This window comes from Physeter macrocephalus, chromosome 11, assembly GCF_002837175.3.
Source record: "Physeter macrocephalus isolate SW-GA chromosome 11, ASM283717v5, whole genome shotgun sequence".
Classification (NCBI taxonomy): Eukaryota; Metazoa; Chordata; class Mammalia; order Artiodactyla; family Physeteridae; genus Physeter; species Physeter macrocephalus.
The window spans coordinates 118342473-118358951 of NC_041224.1; the positions used below are offsets into that span (position 1 = coordinate 118342473).

The 16479-nt window shown below is 39.1% G+C and overlaps 1 protein-coding gene across 2 annotated transcripts in view; it reads left to right on the plus strand.

Moving 5' to 3' along the window:
• PRORP (protein only RNase P catalytic subunit) overlaps nucleotides 1-16479 on the plus strand; it is a 120393-nt gene that overhangs the window by 3124 nt on the left and 100790 nt on the right. For both annotated transcript variants that reach the window (XM_024133382.3, XM_024133379.3), the window contains exons 3-4: nucleotides 935-982; nucleotides 1467-1599. In XM_024133382.3, the coding sequence (XP_023989150.1) occupies nucleotides 935-982; nucleotides 1467-1599 (181 nt within the window). The remainder of the gene's footprint in view (nucleotides 1-934; nucleotides 983-1466; nucleotides 1600-16479) is intronic.

The following is a 16479-nucleotide window of genomic DNA, read 5'->3' on the forward strand; positions in this document are numbered from 1 at the left end:
GCCGCTGAGCATGCGCGTCCGGAGCCTGTGCTCCGCAACAGGAGAGGCCACAACAGTGAGAGGCCCGCGTACGGCAAAAAAAAAAAAAAAAAGAAAAAAAAAAAAGTAACTGCCAAAACAGTGAGAAAATAAGATTGGAGAGGAATTAAGATTTGAAACAGGGAGATCTGTTTGGAGGCAATAGTAGGTTTGAATGAGGGACGATGAGATCTTGAATTAAGAACTGGGAAAGGAGAGAAGGCAGTAGAATCAGTAGGAATGGATGGTATTATCTGTAAGAGGAAAGAAGAAAGGATAAGTTGATTGAGCAAATAAATCAATAAGTAGTTTTGAATGCCTCCAATTTTAGGCTTAGCACTGTGCATGTTCTGTGATGTAAGATCTATTATAATGGCATTCACGACCTAATTGGGAATACAATAGTAGACAGTTATCTCAGAGTGGTGTCTAAAATGATAGTGTAAGAGAAGAAATTACTCTGGGCCAGGAACAATCTCTGGCAGCTTTATGGAGAAAGTTAGAGTAAAATTTTTTTTTTTTGTCTGGGCAGTGCGTCACGCGGGATCACGACCCGTGCCCTCTGCATTGGGAGGGCAGAGTCTTAACCTCTGGACCGCCAGGGAAGTCCCTAGAGTTGAGTTTTGATTTAGAGGTCTGGGCTGCTTTCTGGGCAGGTCCTGTGAAGACAGATTTCGAGTTAAAGATGAGGGTCAGATGACGAGAGAAGCAAAGGGAAGGAGATCCAGAGTAGAGTACCATCAGTTACTTAGCCCCATCACAGTGTAAGCAACCACTCTTCTAATTGAACCATTCTGGGGAAGTATCCTGAACTTTTCGGAGCTTTTTCCTACGGAGTTTCTAAATAAAATGAATATCTTTCTGTTCAGTAGGGATTTGACCCTCTGGTGATTTGGTTTTGCAATCTTTTTTGTAGTGTTCCTGGAGAACAATGGAAAGGACAGTTCACCACAGTCCAGCAAAGGTAAAGGCCAATGTTCTATTTTTAATTTGTTCGATTCAGGTTTAGTAGGTTGTTGTTACTTATTTTTAAAAAATTTAAAAGTACCTTAGAAACAGGATAATTAAGTTAGTTAGGATAGCCAAGAAAAAAGTCACGTTTTGCATTTGGAGAATTTGTAGTGCTCAAAATGTTTCTTTCAGTAGGTGCTGTGAGCCTGGTGTGACGCCTCAGAAATGTTTTTCCCTAGAGATTTGGGACCCAATTGTGTTTTAGGAATGACTTTAAAAACTTTATCTGGGTGCCAGCCATCTACTCTTTTGGGTTTTCTGGCACACTATTTTGTTACATTATCTGGATTACAAAAAGTGAGATGTGTATGATGATCACAAAGGTTATAATGTTCTTTTTTTAAACTACTTTCCAGTTTCCTCATGTCCTAGAATTATTCATTGTAGAAAGAGTTCTTTTCCAGGACATTATTTAACACATTTAATTGTAATTACAGTGGTCAATGTTTGGGCTGTGGAAAAACTGTAGAGTCTATTCACCTGAGTTCAGAAGAGTATGAATTTCTCAAGGAAAAAATCATGAGGGATGTGATAGATGGAGGTGACCAATACAAAAAGACGACACCTCAGGTGAGTCTGGAACAGGTCTTGTTGATTCCTGGATTGCTTGTCTTGAGCAGGGGTCGACAATTTTTTTCTGTAAAAGGCCAGGTAGTAAGTATTTTAGACTTTGTGGGACGTAACGTCTCTGTTGCAGCTTTTCTACTCTGCTGTTGTAGTGAAAACAGCCACAGAAAATACATAAATGAATACAGTAAAACTGTATTCATGAAAATAAGTTGTGGGCTGGATTTGGTACACTGGCCATAGCTGCCAACCTTTAGGAGAGATTGCTTTCGACTTTCATAGAATAATTGGGTTAGACTGTCATCCATCTATCGAAGTCAATCCTATTTCATCTGCGCACAAGTGCACTTAAGCCAAAAAGATAGGTGCTTATTCTTTGTCTAGGTGCTTCCAGAAAACTGTTCAGTAAACTCCCATGAAAACATTATGGTTTCACACAAGTTTTCTAGTCAAGAGAGTTTAGGGTAACTTGACAAAATTATTTCCAAGTCTTCTTTTTATCGAATTTGATTCTCTAAGTCATTCTTAATAGCTTTATTTTGCTAATCTTCAGTACTTTATGCGGGTTTACTAAGATTAAGTTGAAGTAAAATGCTTTTACCTTGGGGAAAGGTTATCCTTGGGGAAAGGCTGCCTATCATCTCACTGAATGCTTTTTCTTCGAGATACCAAATAAAAACGAGAAGTGAAAATTGTTCTGCCTTCTCACCTTGACTTAAAATTATCAGAAAATTCCTCTAATATGAAGACTTTTAATCCTCAGAATAAAGTCAGAATCTGGTCCATGAAAACATTATCTTCATTTTATGGAATACCTTTTAGCTGACTTTATTGATAAAATTATAGTTAACATTTATTAAATGATCCTAAGAGCTTTATATTCATTATCTTATATCTTATTTAACCCTTACACTACCCTATAAGATACTATTTTATTTCTGTATTACGGATAGAGTGATTGAGACTTTGGGAGGTTAAATATACCCTAGGACGCTCCACTAATACAATCAAGGTCAGACTGACCCTAAAACTTTTGCCTTTATACTCTGCTGCCTCTCATTGAATGAAAATTCAATTCGTAGTTCTATATGTACTTGACAGCTGACTGGCTGTAGCAGCTCTTAATGCCTTAGGAATTTCTGCCAGCTAAAATGATTTCAACAAATTTCCTTCCTCTCATCCAACATCTGCTGAACACTTAATGTTTATCTTTGGAAGCAGGTGTTAAGATAGATTCAGGGTTGTGTAAATCATGCTTTTTGCTACGAAAGACTTTACATTTCTTTTGTGGGCTAATTGAACATTCTTCCCATCCTCCAACTTTTTATTTAATAAAATTTTCAACCTAAAGAAAAAGTTAAAAAATAGCACAATGGACACCTACATACTCTTTGTCACAGTAACCAGTTATTATTCCACATATGCTTTCTGTCTCTATGTGTGTTTTTATGAACCATTTAAAAGTGAGCTTTTCCGGGCTTCCCTGGTGGCGCCGTGGTTGAGAGTCCGCCTGCCGATGCAGGGGACACGAGTTCGTGCCCCGGTCCAGGAGGATCCCACGTGCCGCGGAGCGGCTGGGCCGTTGAGCCTGCGCATCTGGAGCCTGTGCTCCACGACGGGAGAGGCCACAGCAGGGAGACGCCCGTGTACTGCAAAAAAAAAAAAAAAAAAAAAAGTGAGTTGATAGACATGTTACCTTAAATATCTCAGCACGTATTTCTTTTTTTGTTTGTTTTTGGCCGTGCCGCCCACCTTGCGAGATTTCAGTTCTCCGACCAGGGAATGAACCCGGGCCACAGCAGTGAAAGCCTGGAGTCCTAACCCCTGGACCACCAGGGAACTCCCTGTATCTAAGAATAAGAACATTCTATGTAATTAAATGCTATTATCACATTTAAGACCCTTCACATTAATTCAGTGCCATTTAATAAAAACTGCATATTCAAAATTTCCCAGTTGTTCCCCCAAAATGTATTTTATAACTTTTTTCTTCTGACCCAGGATTGAATCAAGATTCACTCATTGCTTTTGGTTGTTATATCTCTCTAAATCCAGAGCAGCGCCTCCCCCCCAACCCCGCCTTTTTTTGTTTTTATGACATTGATTTTTTTTTAAAAGTCTGGGTGGTTTGTCTTGTTCCAGGCTTCTCAAACTTTGTACCTCAGAGTCACTTGAGGATCTGTTTAAAATTATGACTCACTTGTCCAGAGTGGGGTCTGAGATTCTGTGTTTCGAACAAGCTCCCAGGTGATGGGATTCTGGTCTTTGGACCACTTTTGAGTAGCAAGACTGTGGACTAATTGTCTGATGGCTTTCTCTTCATTAATTCAGTGTAAAAGCTTTTGGGGTATGTTACACAGGCAATGCTGTGTGCTTCTTACTGCATCACAGCAGTCACATAATATCAGGTTGCTCTCTGTTGCTGATGCTAAGTTTGATCACTTGATTAAGAGGGTGAGTGCCAGATGTCTCCACTGTAAAGGTGCATTTTTTTCCTTTATAATTTACCTTTGTAATTTTTGTAATTAAAAATTAAGTAATCTGTGGAGTAATACTTCAATACTACGCAGATATCCTGTCACCCATTAACTCTTCACCCAGTGTTTTTCACATGACGGAGATGAGCTCTGCCTTCGGAATGGTGCAAAGTGATGATTTTCTAGTTCTTTTTTTTTTTTTCTAAGATGAACTGTGTTAGACTCCATTACCATCATTATTCTTTTCGATGCTCAAATTGTCCCAAATTTGGCCCGTGGGAACCCCTGCCAAGCCAGCTCCTGTGTGTCTTTGACATCCTCCTAGCAAACCCGCCCCCCAATCAGTTTTTGAGCATTTCTATGCTTTCTGGCACAAGATGTCCCAGGTTTTCACCTTGAATTGCTCCTGCCCCAGTCGTGGAATCACTAGTTGAATACTTTTGTTTAAGACTCTTAATGGCTAAACATTGCCATACTTTCTTCTTAATGATTCCTTCTGACTGTAATTCTAGACTAATAGAAGGAAGATTTGTTAGTTTTCTCTGCTGACAAAGATTTAGAACCCAGAGCAAACCTTCCCCTCGGAGAATGTTATACTGTAGGAGGAGTTTCAGGCTCCAGACTGGTGAGAATAGCAGAGTAGTCATACATTTAATTACCATAATTCACAAAACAACTGAATATATTCACAGAAGGATTGGGACATTTTATGGCAAGGGAAATTGTCTCCTTTTCTCTTTCCAGGTGTTCTCCCCTTTCCTCGCTGCAGCTCCCCAATTCTGTATCCCATTTTTTTGTCATCTGCCTTTCACCTTTAAGCTATTGATTTAACATAATAATAACATTGCGACCATTTATGGAATGATTACCCTATGTCAGGCACTTCTAGGCCTGTTACACTCACAGCACTCAACAATCTTGAAAGGATATCACCAATTTGAAGATGGGGAAGCTCAGGATGAGAACCATATCCATGGTTAACAGGCAGTGAAAGAAGGCATATGGCTGAATTGGTTCAGGGTTTAGCTTTGGTAATATTGGTGAAGCAGAAGGGGCAGAGATGGATCCAGAGCGTTTCTGGTATATTGAAGTAGAGCCAACTCTTTTTGGGACTAGAGGAAACAAATTAAGGATAGTGGATAAGTTAAGTGTGTAGGTACAGCAAAGTGTTTTTCTCTGAAGAGCCGGAGAATTTTCAAATTGGTCATTTGAAAGTGAGAGAATGTTTGATAGTCTGAGAGAGCTTAAGGACAATTTTAAGCCTTGGAAGTTTGGATTATTTGTGGGAGAACTGAGAGTATCGCTGGGTGGTGCTGAAGTTCCAACAACTACACTTGTAAGGGCATTGATCTGTGAGCCATTTTCAGCAGTCCTGGGCCATCTAGGTAGAAAGAAGGCAGCTGGATGGGATGGGATGAGATTTTGCTAGGGTGGTACCGTCGAGGGAAAAGGAAAGACAGGAGTTGAGGGTATAGGTTAGAGGGTGGCTTAATCAACGGATCATGAGATCAAGGTTGGTAGAAGGAAGTAAAGATGAGTAGGAGCTCACAGATTAGGAGACAAGGGAGATAAAAGTGGACGGGAATCTCACTGAGGTTGGAGAGCAAGCATAAAGGGAGTGAGAGTGATTAGTGTCTATTAGCGATTCAATTTGAGAGACGAGGGCTCTGGAGTGGTGACAAAATCCAGGGTATGAGAGTTAAGCAGATGAAGAAACTGAGAGCCTAAATTGCTAGGTGGTCATCCACAGAGCTAATTAGAGTGTCCATATGATAATTTTTAAAAATAATAACTGCAACCACATTATGGAATGCTTACCAACTGCCGGGCTGGTGATGAAGTCTGTGAGTCCGGTGCCAAATTCTTAATAAACGTACAGATGCCTGGGACAACACAAGGTGATAGCAAAGAGGAGTCAGCAAACTATGGCCCACAGACCAAGTCCACCCTTCCACTTTTTTTTAAAAAAAAAATTTTATTTATTTATTTATTTTGGCTGTGCCGGGTCTTAGCTGCAGCACGTGGGATCTTTGTTGCAACACGCGGGATCTTTTAGTTGCAGCATGCGGACTTCTTAGTTGTGGCATATGGGCTCTTAGTTGTGGTGTGCATGCAGGATCTAGTTCACTGACCAAGGATCGAACCCGGGCCCCCTGCATTGGGAGCGTGGAGTCTTACCTGCTGGACCACCAGGGAAGTCCCTCTACCAATTGTTTTTGTAAATAAAGTTTTATTGGAACACAGCTACAGTCACTCATTTATATTTGGTCATACCTCATTTTATTGCACTTTGCTTTATTGCGTTTTTTAAGAAATTGAAGGTTTGTGGCAGCAATGCATCGAGCAAGTCTATTGGCGCCATTTTTCCAACAGCAATTGCTCACTTTGTGTCTCTGACACATTTTGGTAATTCATGCAATATTTCAAACTTTTTCATTATTATTGTATTTGTTATGGTCATTCATGATCAGTGGTCTTTGATGTTACTGTTGCAAAAAGATGATGACTCACTGAAGGCTTAGATGATGGAAAGGATTTTTTAACTAAGGTATGTACATTTTTTAAAGATATAATGCTATTGCATACTTAATAGACTACAGTATAATGTAAACATAACTTTTAAAACAATTTTTATTGGAGTATAGTTGATATACAATATTGTGTTACTTTCTGCTGTACCGCAAAGTGAATCAGTTATGCATATACATATAGCCACTCTTTTTTAGATTCTTTTCCCATATAGGTCATTACAGAGTATTGTTTTTTTGTTTTGTTTTGTTTTTTTTCTTTTTGACCACACTGCACAGCATGCAGGATCTTAGTTTCCTGACCAGGGGTCGAACCCATGCCCGCTGCGGTGGAGCATGGAGTCTTAACTACTGGACTGCCAGAGAAGTCCCATTACAGACTATTGAGTAGAGTTTGCTGTGCTATATAGTAGGTCCTTATTAGTTATCTGTTTTATATATAGTAGTGTATATATGTCGATTCCAATCTCCCAATTTATCCCTCTCTCCCTTCCCCACTGGTAACCATAAGATTGTTTTCTACATCTGTAACTCTATTTCTGTTTTGTAAATAAGTTCATTTGTACCATTTTTTTAGATTACACAAACATAACTTTTTACATGCACTGGGAAACCAAAAAATTTGTATGACTCATTTTATTGTGTTATTTGCTTTATTGTGGTGGTCTGGAACTGAACCAAACATGTATGTCTGTCTTGTCTGTGGCTTCTTTTGCCCCAGAGAGTTGGGTAAGTAAGCGGGCCATGGGCCCGCGAAACCTAAACTATTTACCATCTGGCCCTTTACGGAAAACAATTTACTGACCCCTGGTATATATGAACATCATAAGCCTCAGTTGAGGTGGAGAAGTAGCAACTTTGAAGGTGCAGTGGGGACTAGGAAAGGGTCTCTCCTTTCCCCTCAGTCCTATAGCATGCTTTGAGAGAATGAGCAGATACCACTTCAGAACTAAGTAAGGGGACTTCCCTGGTGGTCCAGTGGTAAAGAATCTGCCTTACAATGCAGGGGATGCAGATTCGATCCCTGGTCAGGGAACTAAGATCCCACATGCTGTGGGGCACCCGAGCTCGCATGCCTCAACTAGAGAGCCTGCGTGCCGCAAACTACAGAGCCCACACGCTCTGGAACTCGCACGCCACAACTACAGAGCCCATGCCCCCTGGAGCCTGCATGCCACAACCAGAGAGAGAAAACCCTCATGCCACAACTAGAGAGGAGCCCACGCACACCCCGCAACGAAAGATCCCTCATGCCTCAAGGAAAATCCTGTGTGCCGCAACTAAGATGTGACGCAACCAAAAATAAATAAATCTTTAAAAAAAAAAAGAACTAAGTAAGGAGTCATTGATGATCTTGGGAAGAGCAGTGTCAATAGTACACCGAGGGCCAAAGCCAGCCAGGTTATAACAACTGAGTGAACACACATTGAGGTTAAACTCTCCTTTTGAGAAGTTTAGATGAAAACAGAAAGAAGGCAATGGGATAGTGGTGGCTAGAGTTTGGTAGAGGTCAAGGGACGGTTTAGGGAGATGGGAGAGATGTGCGTGTTCATAAGATGAAGAAAGGGTTGTCAGTAAATATAAAAATGTTGAATAAGGACAAGTAGTAGAGAGAATGCATTACTGATGAGCAAGGTTCAAAAGTAGGAGGGGTTGCCAAAAAGCACAGGTGGGGAGGTTAGAAATGAAAGAAACCTCTGAGACTAGAAAAGAAAGAAGATGGGTGTGGATACAGATATATAGATAGGAGGCAAGAAGGCTGAGGGTAATGACATGTGCTATGTTCAGTCGGATGCAAGGTGAGAGATGGGCATCAGTGGAGGACTAGAGAGAGTGAAGAAGGCTTGGGATGGTGCTTGAGAGGAATGGCAGAGATGCTAACTCAAGCAGAAGGATGTGGCAGGGAGTGGGGTGCTGAGACTTGAATCATTGAAGTTGTAGGCATCACTCTCCGTGAATACGTGGGTTAATATTTTTCCAACAGAGCATGGCTCACCCAGAGTAGTAGTGAAGACAAAATGTAGCATTGGTTCAGATTTTGGGTTTTGTTGGTTAGATGTGGCAGTGTAATTGGGAGCAGAGGAAGGTAGTTCTGATAGAATAGTTAACACAATCACCATGGGGCCCAAACTAGATAGGGAAGGAAAAAAGGCCAGAGAGCACTTGTCTGGGAGGGCTCAGGGGCTCGTAGGCTCACTGTGGAGTAAAAGAGAAGGTACAGTGACAATAAGGGAATGAAAACTGGAAGGCTGAGGTCAGAGAGCAGTTGACTAAAAATTTGAGACTAAGATTTCAGAGGACAAGCCATTCCGGGCCCTGTCCAGATCCAGGGTAGGGCTCTCAGGGTGTGGCATGTGCCCCAGGGTAAAGTTCAGCTCCAGAGTGTCATTTCCCCCAAATTTTTCATCTTGTGGATTTTTTTGCTTACTATGTGTGTTAATTTGCTAGGGTGGCCATAACAAAATACCACAGACGGAGTGGTTTAAACAACAGAAATTTATTTTTGCACAGTTCCAAGATCAACGTATAGGCAGGTTTGGTTTCTCCTGAGGATTTTTTTCTCTCCTTGACTTGCAGATGGCCCCCCTCTTGGTTTGTCCTCACGAAGACTTCCCCTGTGCTCAGGCATCTGCAGGTGTCTCTTTTTGTGTCCAAATTTCTTTTTCACATGAGAACACCAGTCAGATTGGATTAGGGCCCATCCTTATAATCTCATTTTACCTTAATCACCTCTTTAAAGGCCTTATCTCCAAATACAGTCACATTGAGAGGTACTAAGGGTTAGGACTTCAACATACAAATTCTGAGGAGGCCACAGTTCAGTCTATAACACCATTCATTGCAAATATGTATTAAAACTATATTGTGTTCAGCATTTTAAGTTATTTTGTACTGGGAACAAACAGCTGGAACTTCTTTCAATATTACTTTTTAAAGCTTGTTTATAATTTGGGAATGTGAAGTATAAACCAAGGAGTAAGTACTAATCCATGTTGAGTTTGTCTACTTAAGAAAAATGTATGATTTCAGCTCACCTCCATAAGCATCTAGAAAGAGCATTATCAAAATTGTTTCAGGCTTATATGTTTTTACCAAGTAGTACGCTTTTGTTCAAAACAAAATAAATGAGATGGCACCCTTTAATGAAATGGTTCTCAACCTCAGCTGCTTGTTATAATAGTTCAGGGGATGTTTAAAAATTACTGATGCTCAGACCCCACCCCCTAGAGATTTTGGTTTTAAGTGTACAGTTCAGTGGTATTAAATACATTCACATTATTGTGCAGCCGTCACCACCATCCATCCCCATAACTCTTTTCATCTTGTAAAACTGAAACTCTATTAAACAATAACTCCTCATTCTCCCCTCCTCCCATCCTCTGGCAACCACCATTGTACTTTCTGTCATTATGGTTTTGACTACAAGTACCTCATGTAAGTGGAATCATACAGTATTTGTCTTTTTGACTGACTTATTTCATTTAGCGTAAGGTCCTCAAGGGTCATCCATGTTGTAGCGTATTACAGAATTCCCTTCCTTTTTAAGACTGAATAATATTCCATAGTATGCTTATACCACATTTTGTGTATCCATTCTTCCATCAATGGACCCTTGGGTTGCTTCCACATTTTAGCTATTGTGAATAATGCTGTTACGAACATGGGTCTTTGAGACGCTGCTTGCAATTCTTTTGGATATATACTGAGAAGTGGAATTGCTGAGTCATATGCTACATCTATTTTTAATATTTTGAGGAACCTCCATACTGTGTTCCACAGTGGCTGTATTATTTTACATTCACACCAATAGTGGGCAAGGGTTCCAATTTCTCCACATCCTTGCTAACACTAGTTGTTTTCCTTTTCTTTTTGGTAGTAGCTATCCTAATGGGTGTGAGGTGGTGTCTCATTGTAGTTTTGATTTGCATTTCTCTAATGATTAGTGATGTTGAGCATCTTTTCGTGTGCTTCTTGGCCATTTGGCTGTCTTCTTTGGAGAAATGTCCATTCAAGTCCTTTGCCCATTTCTGAATGGGGCTTGGGGTTTTTGTTGTTGAGTTTTAGGTTTTTGTTGTTGAGTTTTCTCTATATTTCGACTATTTTTCCCTATATATGATTTGCAAATATTTTCTCCCATGCTGTGGGTTGCCTTTTATTCTGTTAATAGTGTCTTTTGATGCACAAAATTTTTAAAATTATCATGAAGTCCAATTTGTTTATTTTTTCTTTTGTTTCCTATGCCTTTGGCATCATATCTAAGAAAATCATTGCCAAATCCAATGTTGTGAAGCTTTTGTTCAGTTTTTGTCTCTAAGAGTTTAATTGTTTTAGATCTTACATTTAGGTCGTGGCTCCATTTTGAGTTAATTTTTGTATATGGTATTAGGTAAGGGTCAAACTTCATTTTTTTGTGAGTAGATAGCCAGTTTTCTCAGCACCATTTGTTGAAAAGACTGTCCTTTCCCAGTTGAATGGTCTTGGCACTCTTGTTAAAAGTCATTTTTAACATATATTAGAGGGTCTGGATTTATTTCTGTTCCATTGGTCTATATGTCTATTTTTATGCCAATACCACACTGTTTTAATTACTGTAGCTTGATAGTAAGTTTTGAACTCGTTAAGCATCGCTCCTCCAGTTTTGTTTTTGATTTTCCAAGATTGTTTTGGCTATTCAGGGTCCCTTGAGATTCCATTTGAATTTTGGGATGCGTTTTTCTATTTCTGCCACACACACACACAAAAAGTCATTGGGATTTTGATAGGGATTGTATTGATTCTGTAGATTGCTTTGGGTAATGTTGACATTTTAATAGTATTGTGTCTTCTGATTCATGAACATGGGATTTATTTCCATTTATTTACTTTCAGCAGTGTTTTGTAGTTTTCATTGTACAGGTTTTTCACCTCCTTGGTTAAGTTTATTCCTAGGTATTCTTTTTGATGCTATTATAAAGAGAATTGCTTCTGTAATTTTCTTTTCAGATTGTTCATTATTAGTCTATAGAAATGCAACTGATTTTTGTGTGTTGACTTTATATCCTCCTACTTTGCTAAATTGATTTATTACTTCTGACAGTTTGTGTGTGTGTGTGTACACTTTTATGGTTTTCTCTATATAAGATCATATCATCTGCAAACAAAGACAATTTTACTTCTTTTCCAATTTGGATGCCTTTTGTTATTATTTTTTTTTCCCTTGCTTAACTGCTCTGGCTAAAACTTCCAGTACTGTGTTAAGTAGAAGTGGTACAAGGGGGCATCCTTGCCTTGGTCCTGATCTAGTCCTGAGTCTTTCACCATTGAGTATGATGTTGGCTGTCGGTTTTTATATATGGCTTTTATGTTGAGTTAGTTTCCTTCTATTCCTAGTTTGTCAAGTATTTTTTGTTTGTTTTTTTGTTTGCTTTTTTAATGAAAGGTCAAATGTTGTTAAATGCTTTTTCTGCGTTATATGAGATGATCATGTGTTGTTTTCCTTTGTTCTGTTTATGTGGTGTATTATATTGATCAATTTTCATATGTTGAACATCCTTGCATTCCAGGAATAAAGCCCACTTGGTCATGGTGAATAGTCCTTTTAATATGCTGCTGAATTTTGCTTGCTAGTATTTCGTTGAAGATTTTTACATCAGTATTTATAGTTTTCCTTTCTTGTAGTTTAAAGACACTTTAGTATCAAGTTAATGCTGGCCTCGAAGAATGAGTTGAGAAGTGTTCCCTCTTTAATTTTTTGGAAACGTTTAAGAAGGATTGGTATTTGTTCTTCTTTCAACGTTTAGTAGAATTCACTTGTGAACCATCAGGTCCAGGACTTCTTTTTGTTGGGATATTTTAAAATTACCACTTCCCTCTCCTTACTAGTTATAGGTATATTCAAATTTTCTTTTTCTTGATGATTATACCTCTTTGTCTGCATCTCTGTGATCAGAAGCAGCGGTCTGCAATCAGAGCACAAATCCCCAATATTTGGAGGACAGGGTCCTTTTTGACCACCCTGGCTCCCATAAGCTGTGAGCAGACTGCTTCAAGAACATGTGTACAGCTGCCTGCCATGTGGCTTGGGATGAAAGGTGGGTAGCTATTGCTGTTCTAAGAGCTAAAACTGATTAACTTAACCACTGTTCATCATTTAAGGCTTCCCCTGGAAGTTGCAAGCCTTCAACAGACTTCAGAGTTGCAAATTGTTACAAGATTAGACAGATTCTGTCAGTGCACTGTTGTCTGGTCTGTCTAGGGAGATTGATTCCTGGTGCACTTTTCTCTTCCACCTTCCCCTCAAATTCATGAGTTTTGAAACGTGTATATACCTGTGGAACTGTCAGTGCTGTCAAGATAATGAATATATCTATCAACATCAAAAGTTTCATGCCACTTTATAATGACTCCCTCTTGTACCCACATACCACTCACTCTTGCCACCTCAGATAAACACCATGGGAATCGTATAATATATAGTCTTTTTTTGTCTGACTTTTTAAATTCATAATTATTTTGAGAATTCACTTATGTTTTGTGTCTCATTCATTCATTTTTATTGCTGAGTAGTATTCCATTGTGTGGCTATATCACAGTTGTAAATTCATTCACCTGTTAATGGATGTTTGGGTTATTTCCAGTTTGGGGCTATTACAAATAAAGCTAATAACATTTTGTACAAGTCTTTGTACTTTGTACTTTTGTATTTGTTTCCTAGGGCTGCTGTAACAAAGTACTTCAGCCTGGGTGGCTTAAAATGACAGACATTTATTCTCTCACAGTTCTGGAGGCTAGAAGTCTGAAATCAGGGTGTTGGCAGGACCGGTCTCCTTCTGATGACTCTGGGGAGATTCTTCCCTTTTCCTAGCTTCAGAAACTCCCAGCTTCTGGCAGTGCTTGGTGTTACTTGGCTTTTAACTGCATCACTCCACTCCTCCTCCTCTTCTCTATGTGTCATCTCTTCTTATAAGGACATCAGCCATTTGATTTAGGGCCCACTCTATCCCAGTATGACCTCATCTTAACTAATAACATTTGTGAAGATCCCCTTTTGGATAAGGTCACATTCCAGGTAGACATGAATTTTAGAGGGGACACTATTTAACCCACTACAACTTTTCTTTCTGTTGGGTACACATCTAGGAGTGGAATGGCTGGGTCTTATGGTAGGTATGTGTGTGGTTTTTTAAGAAACTGCCAAACTGTTTTCCAAAGTGGTTGTCTACGTTTCTACCAGCAGTGTGAGGGGGTTATAGTTGCTCTACATCCTGGCCAACACTTAACATTAAGGTCAGTCTCTTCACTTATAGCCATTCTAATGGATGTGAAGTGGTATCTCATTGTGGTCTTAATGTACGTTTTACTAATAACTAACAACGTTGAGCATCTTTTCATGTACTGAATTGCTGTCCATATATCTTCTTTGGTGAGGTGGTGTTTAGATCTTTTGCCCATTTAAAAATGTTGGTTTTCTTATTATTGAGTTGTAAGAGTGACTCTGTGTCAGATATATCTTTTGCAAATATTTTGTCTCAGTCTGGATTGCATTTCATTTTCACAAAATAGAGATTCTCATTTAATTGCTCTGGTTTGGGGCCCAGGCATCAGGGCTTTCATAAACTCCCAGATGATTTTAAAGTGCAGTGGGGTCAGAACCACTGCTTCGAATGTGAGATTTTGAAGAACCCTAATGTATGTATGACAGCTTCTTTTCTACAGGATAATTTTGGGTGAAAACCATAGTCATAGGTAAATTGTTAGTTTTTCTGTTTTAAAACCTGAATTTACTTTGCTTACACATCACAACCAGCAGATGGCAATAGTGTAACATGTAAAAGATTATTCTAGGTTGTAGCCAGGTCAGTCAGGTTAAAGGATTTGATGAACTTCTTTATCTTTCTTAAACTGAAAGATATCTGTGTAATTTTTGTTTGTCAAGTTAGTTATAGTAGATAAAGAGGGGAGCTGTATATGTAAATTTTAAGTGAGTGAAGCAGAACTCCAAATAATATCTGTGTACTACTGATTCAACTACATGAAACTCATTGACATCAATGAAGATAAAAAAGGTGAATTTGGAGCTATGTGGACAGTGTTAGTTTAATATCAGTAAGATTTTTTTCCCTCTCATTTTCCTTAATTCTAACAATAACATTAAATTACAGCCTTTTTTTCATATTCAGCTGTTCAGGTATGAATTTGTCTTTATTTAATCTTGTTAGGGAAAATTTGAAACATATGCAAAAGTAGAGAGACTAGAATAACAAAATTCTAGCTTGATGATTATTAACTCACAGCCACTCTTATTTCATTTATACTCCCACCATTCCTCCCTTGCCACTCAGATAATTGTAAAGTAAATCTGAGCTTAATCATTTGTCCTATAAATTGTAAATTCATTTTTAAGCAACTTTCTTTGTATCTCTTATCTTAAGAAATACTCCTGTGTAGAGTGATATTTTTCTTATAGAGTAGGAAATCCTTTAGAACAGCAATTCTCAAACCTTTTGGTCCCAAGACCTTTTTACATTCTTAAAATTAAGGACTCCTGAGAGCTTTTGTTCATGTGGGATTGTACCGTTTGATAATTACTGGATTAGAAGTTAAAACTGAGAAACTTTAAAAATATATATATATTTTAATCAATTAATTAATTTATTTATTTTTGGTTGCGTTGGGTCTTCGTTGCTGCGCATGGGCTTTCTCTAGTTGCCGTGAGCGGTGGCTATTCTTCGTTGCAGTACGCGGGCTTCTCATTGCGGTGGCTCCTCCTGCTGCAGAGCACGGGCTCCAGGCGCGCAGGCTTCAGTAGCTGTGGCACATGGGCTAAGTAGTTGTGGCTTGCGGGCTCTAGAGCACAGGCTCAGTAGTTGTGGCGCACAAGCTTAATTACTCCGCGGCATGTGGGATCCTCCCAGACCAGGGCTCAAACCCATGTCCCCTGCATTGGCAGGTGGATTCTTAACCACTGTGCCACCAGGGAAGCCCTAAAAATATTTTAAATGTAAAATAACAATATAAAAACTATTACGTGTGAACATAAGTAATATCTTTTCTCAATAATAATTCTGTCATCTAAACAAAAGCAGTATGAGAAAAGAGAGGCATTGTCTTACATATTTGTAAATCTTTTTAATTATGGCTCAACAGAAGACAGTTGAATTTTTATATCGGCTTCTGTATTCAGTCTGTTGTGGTTTGTAATTTTGGTGGAAGCATATGAAGAAAATGGAGGCTCATAGAGATCAGTAGTCTAAAAGGGTGAAAGTATTTTATTGGCATTTTCAGATAATTGTTGTTATTCTTCTCTGATATTATACCAAATCTCAACTGCACACTTGTGAGCAAATGAGCATGAAAAAGGCAGGTAATATCTTAGTATTATTATAAAAATAGTTTTTAACCTTACAGATCCCTTGAAAAGGTCTTAAAGATGACCAGGGGTCCTCACACCAGAGTTGAAGAACCACTGCTCTAGAAATACTCTGCTTTAGATGTAGTTTCCTTTTTCTTTCTATTTGAAAAGCTTAAGTAAAATTTATTTTCCTCAATTTTATTATACAAACATATTAACAAAGGAAGTTAAAACAAAAACAAAACAAAGAAAGCAATCTTACTACTCAGCATATCTTGTATTTAGTTTCGTTTATCCTCTTTTAGTTCTTCTTCTTCTTCTTCTTATTTTTTTGCGGTACGCGGGCCTCTCACTGTTGTGGCCTCTCCCGTTGCGGAGTACAGGCTCCGGACGCGCAGGCTCAGCGGCCATGGCTCACGGGCCCAGCCGCTCTGCGGCATGTGGGAACCTGTGTCCCCTGCATCGGCAGGCGGACTCTCAACCACTGTGCCACCAGGGAAGCCCCTAGTTCTTATTCTTATTTCATCATCTTCTTTCACTTTCCAAA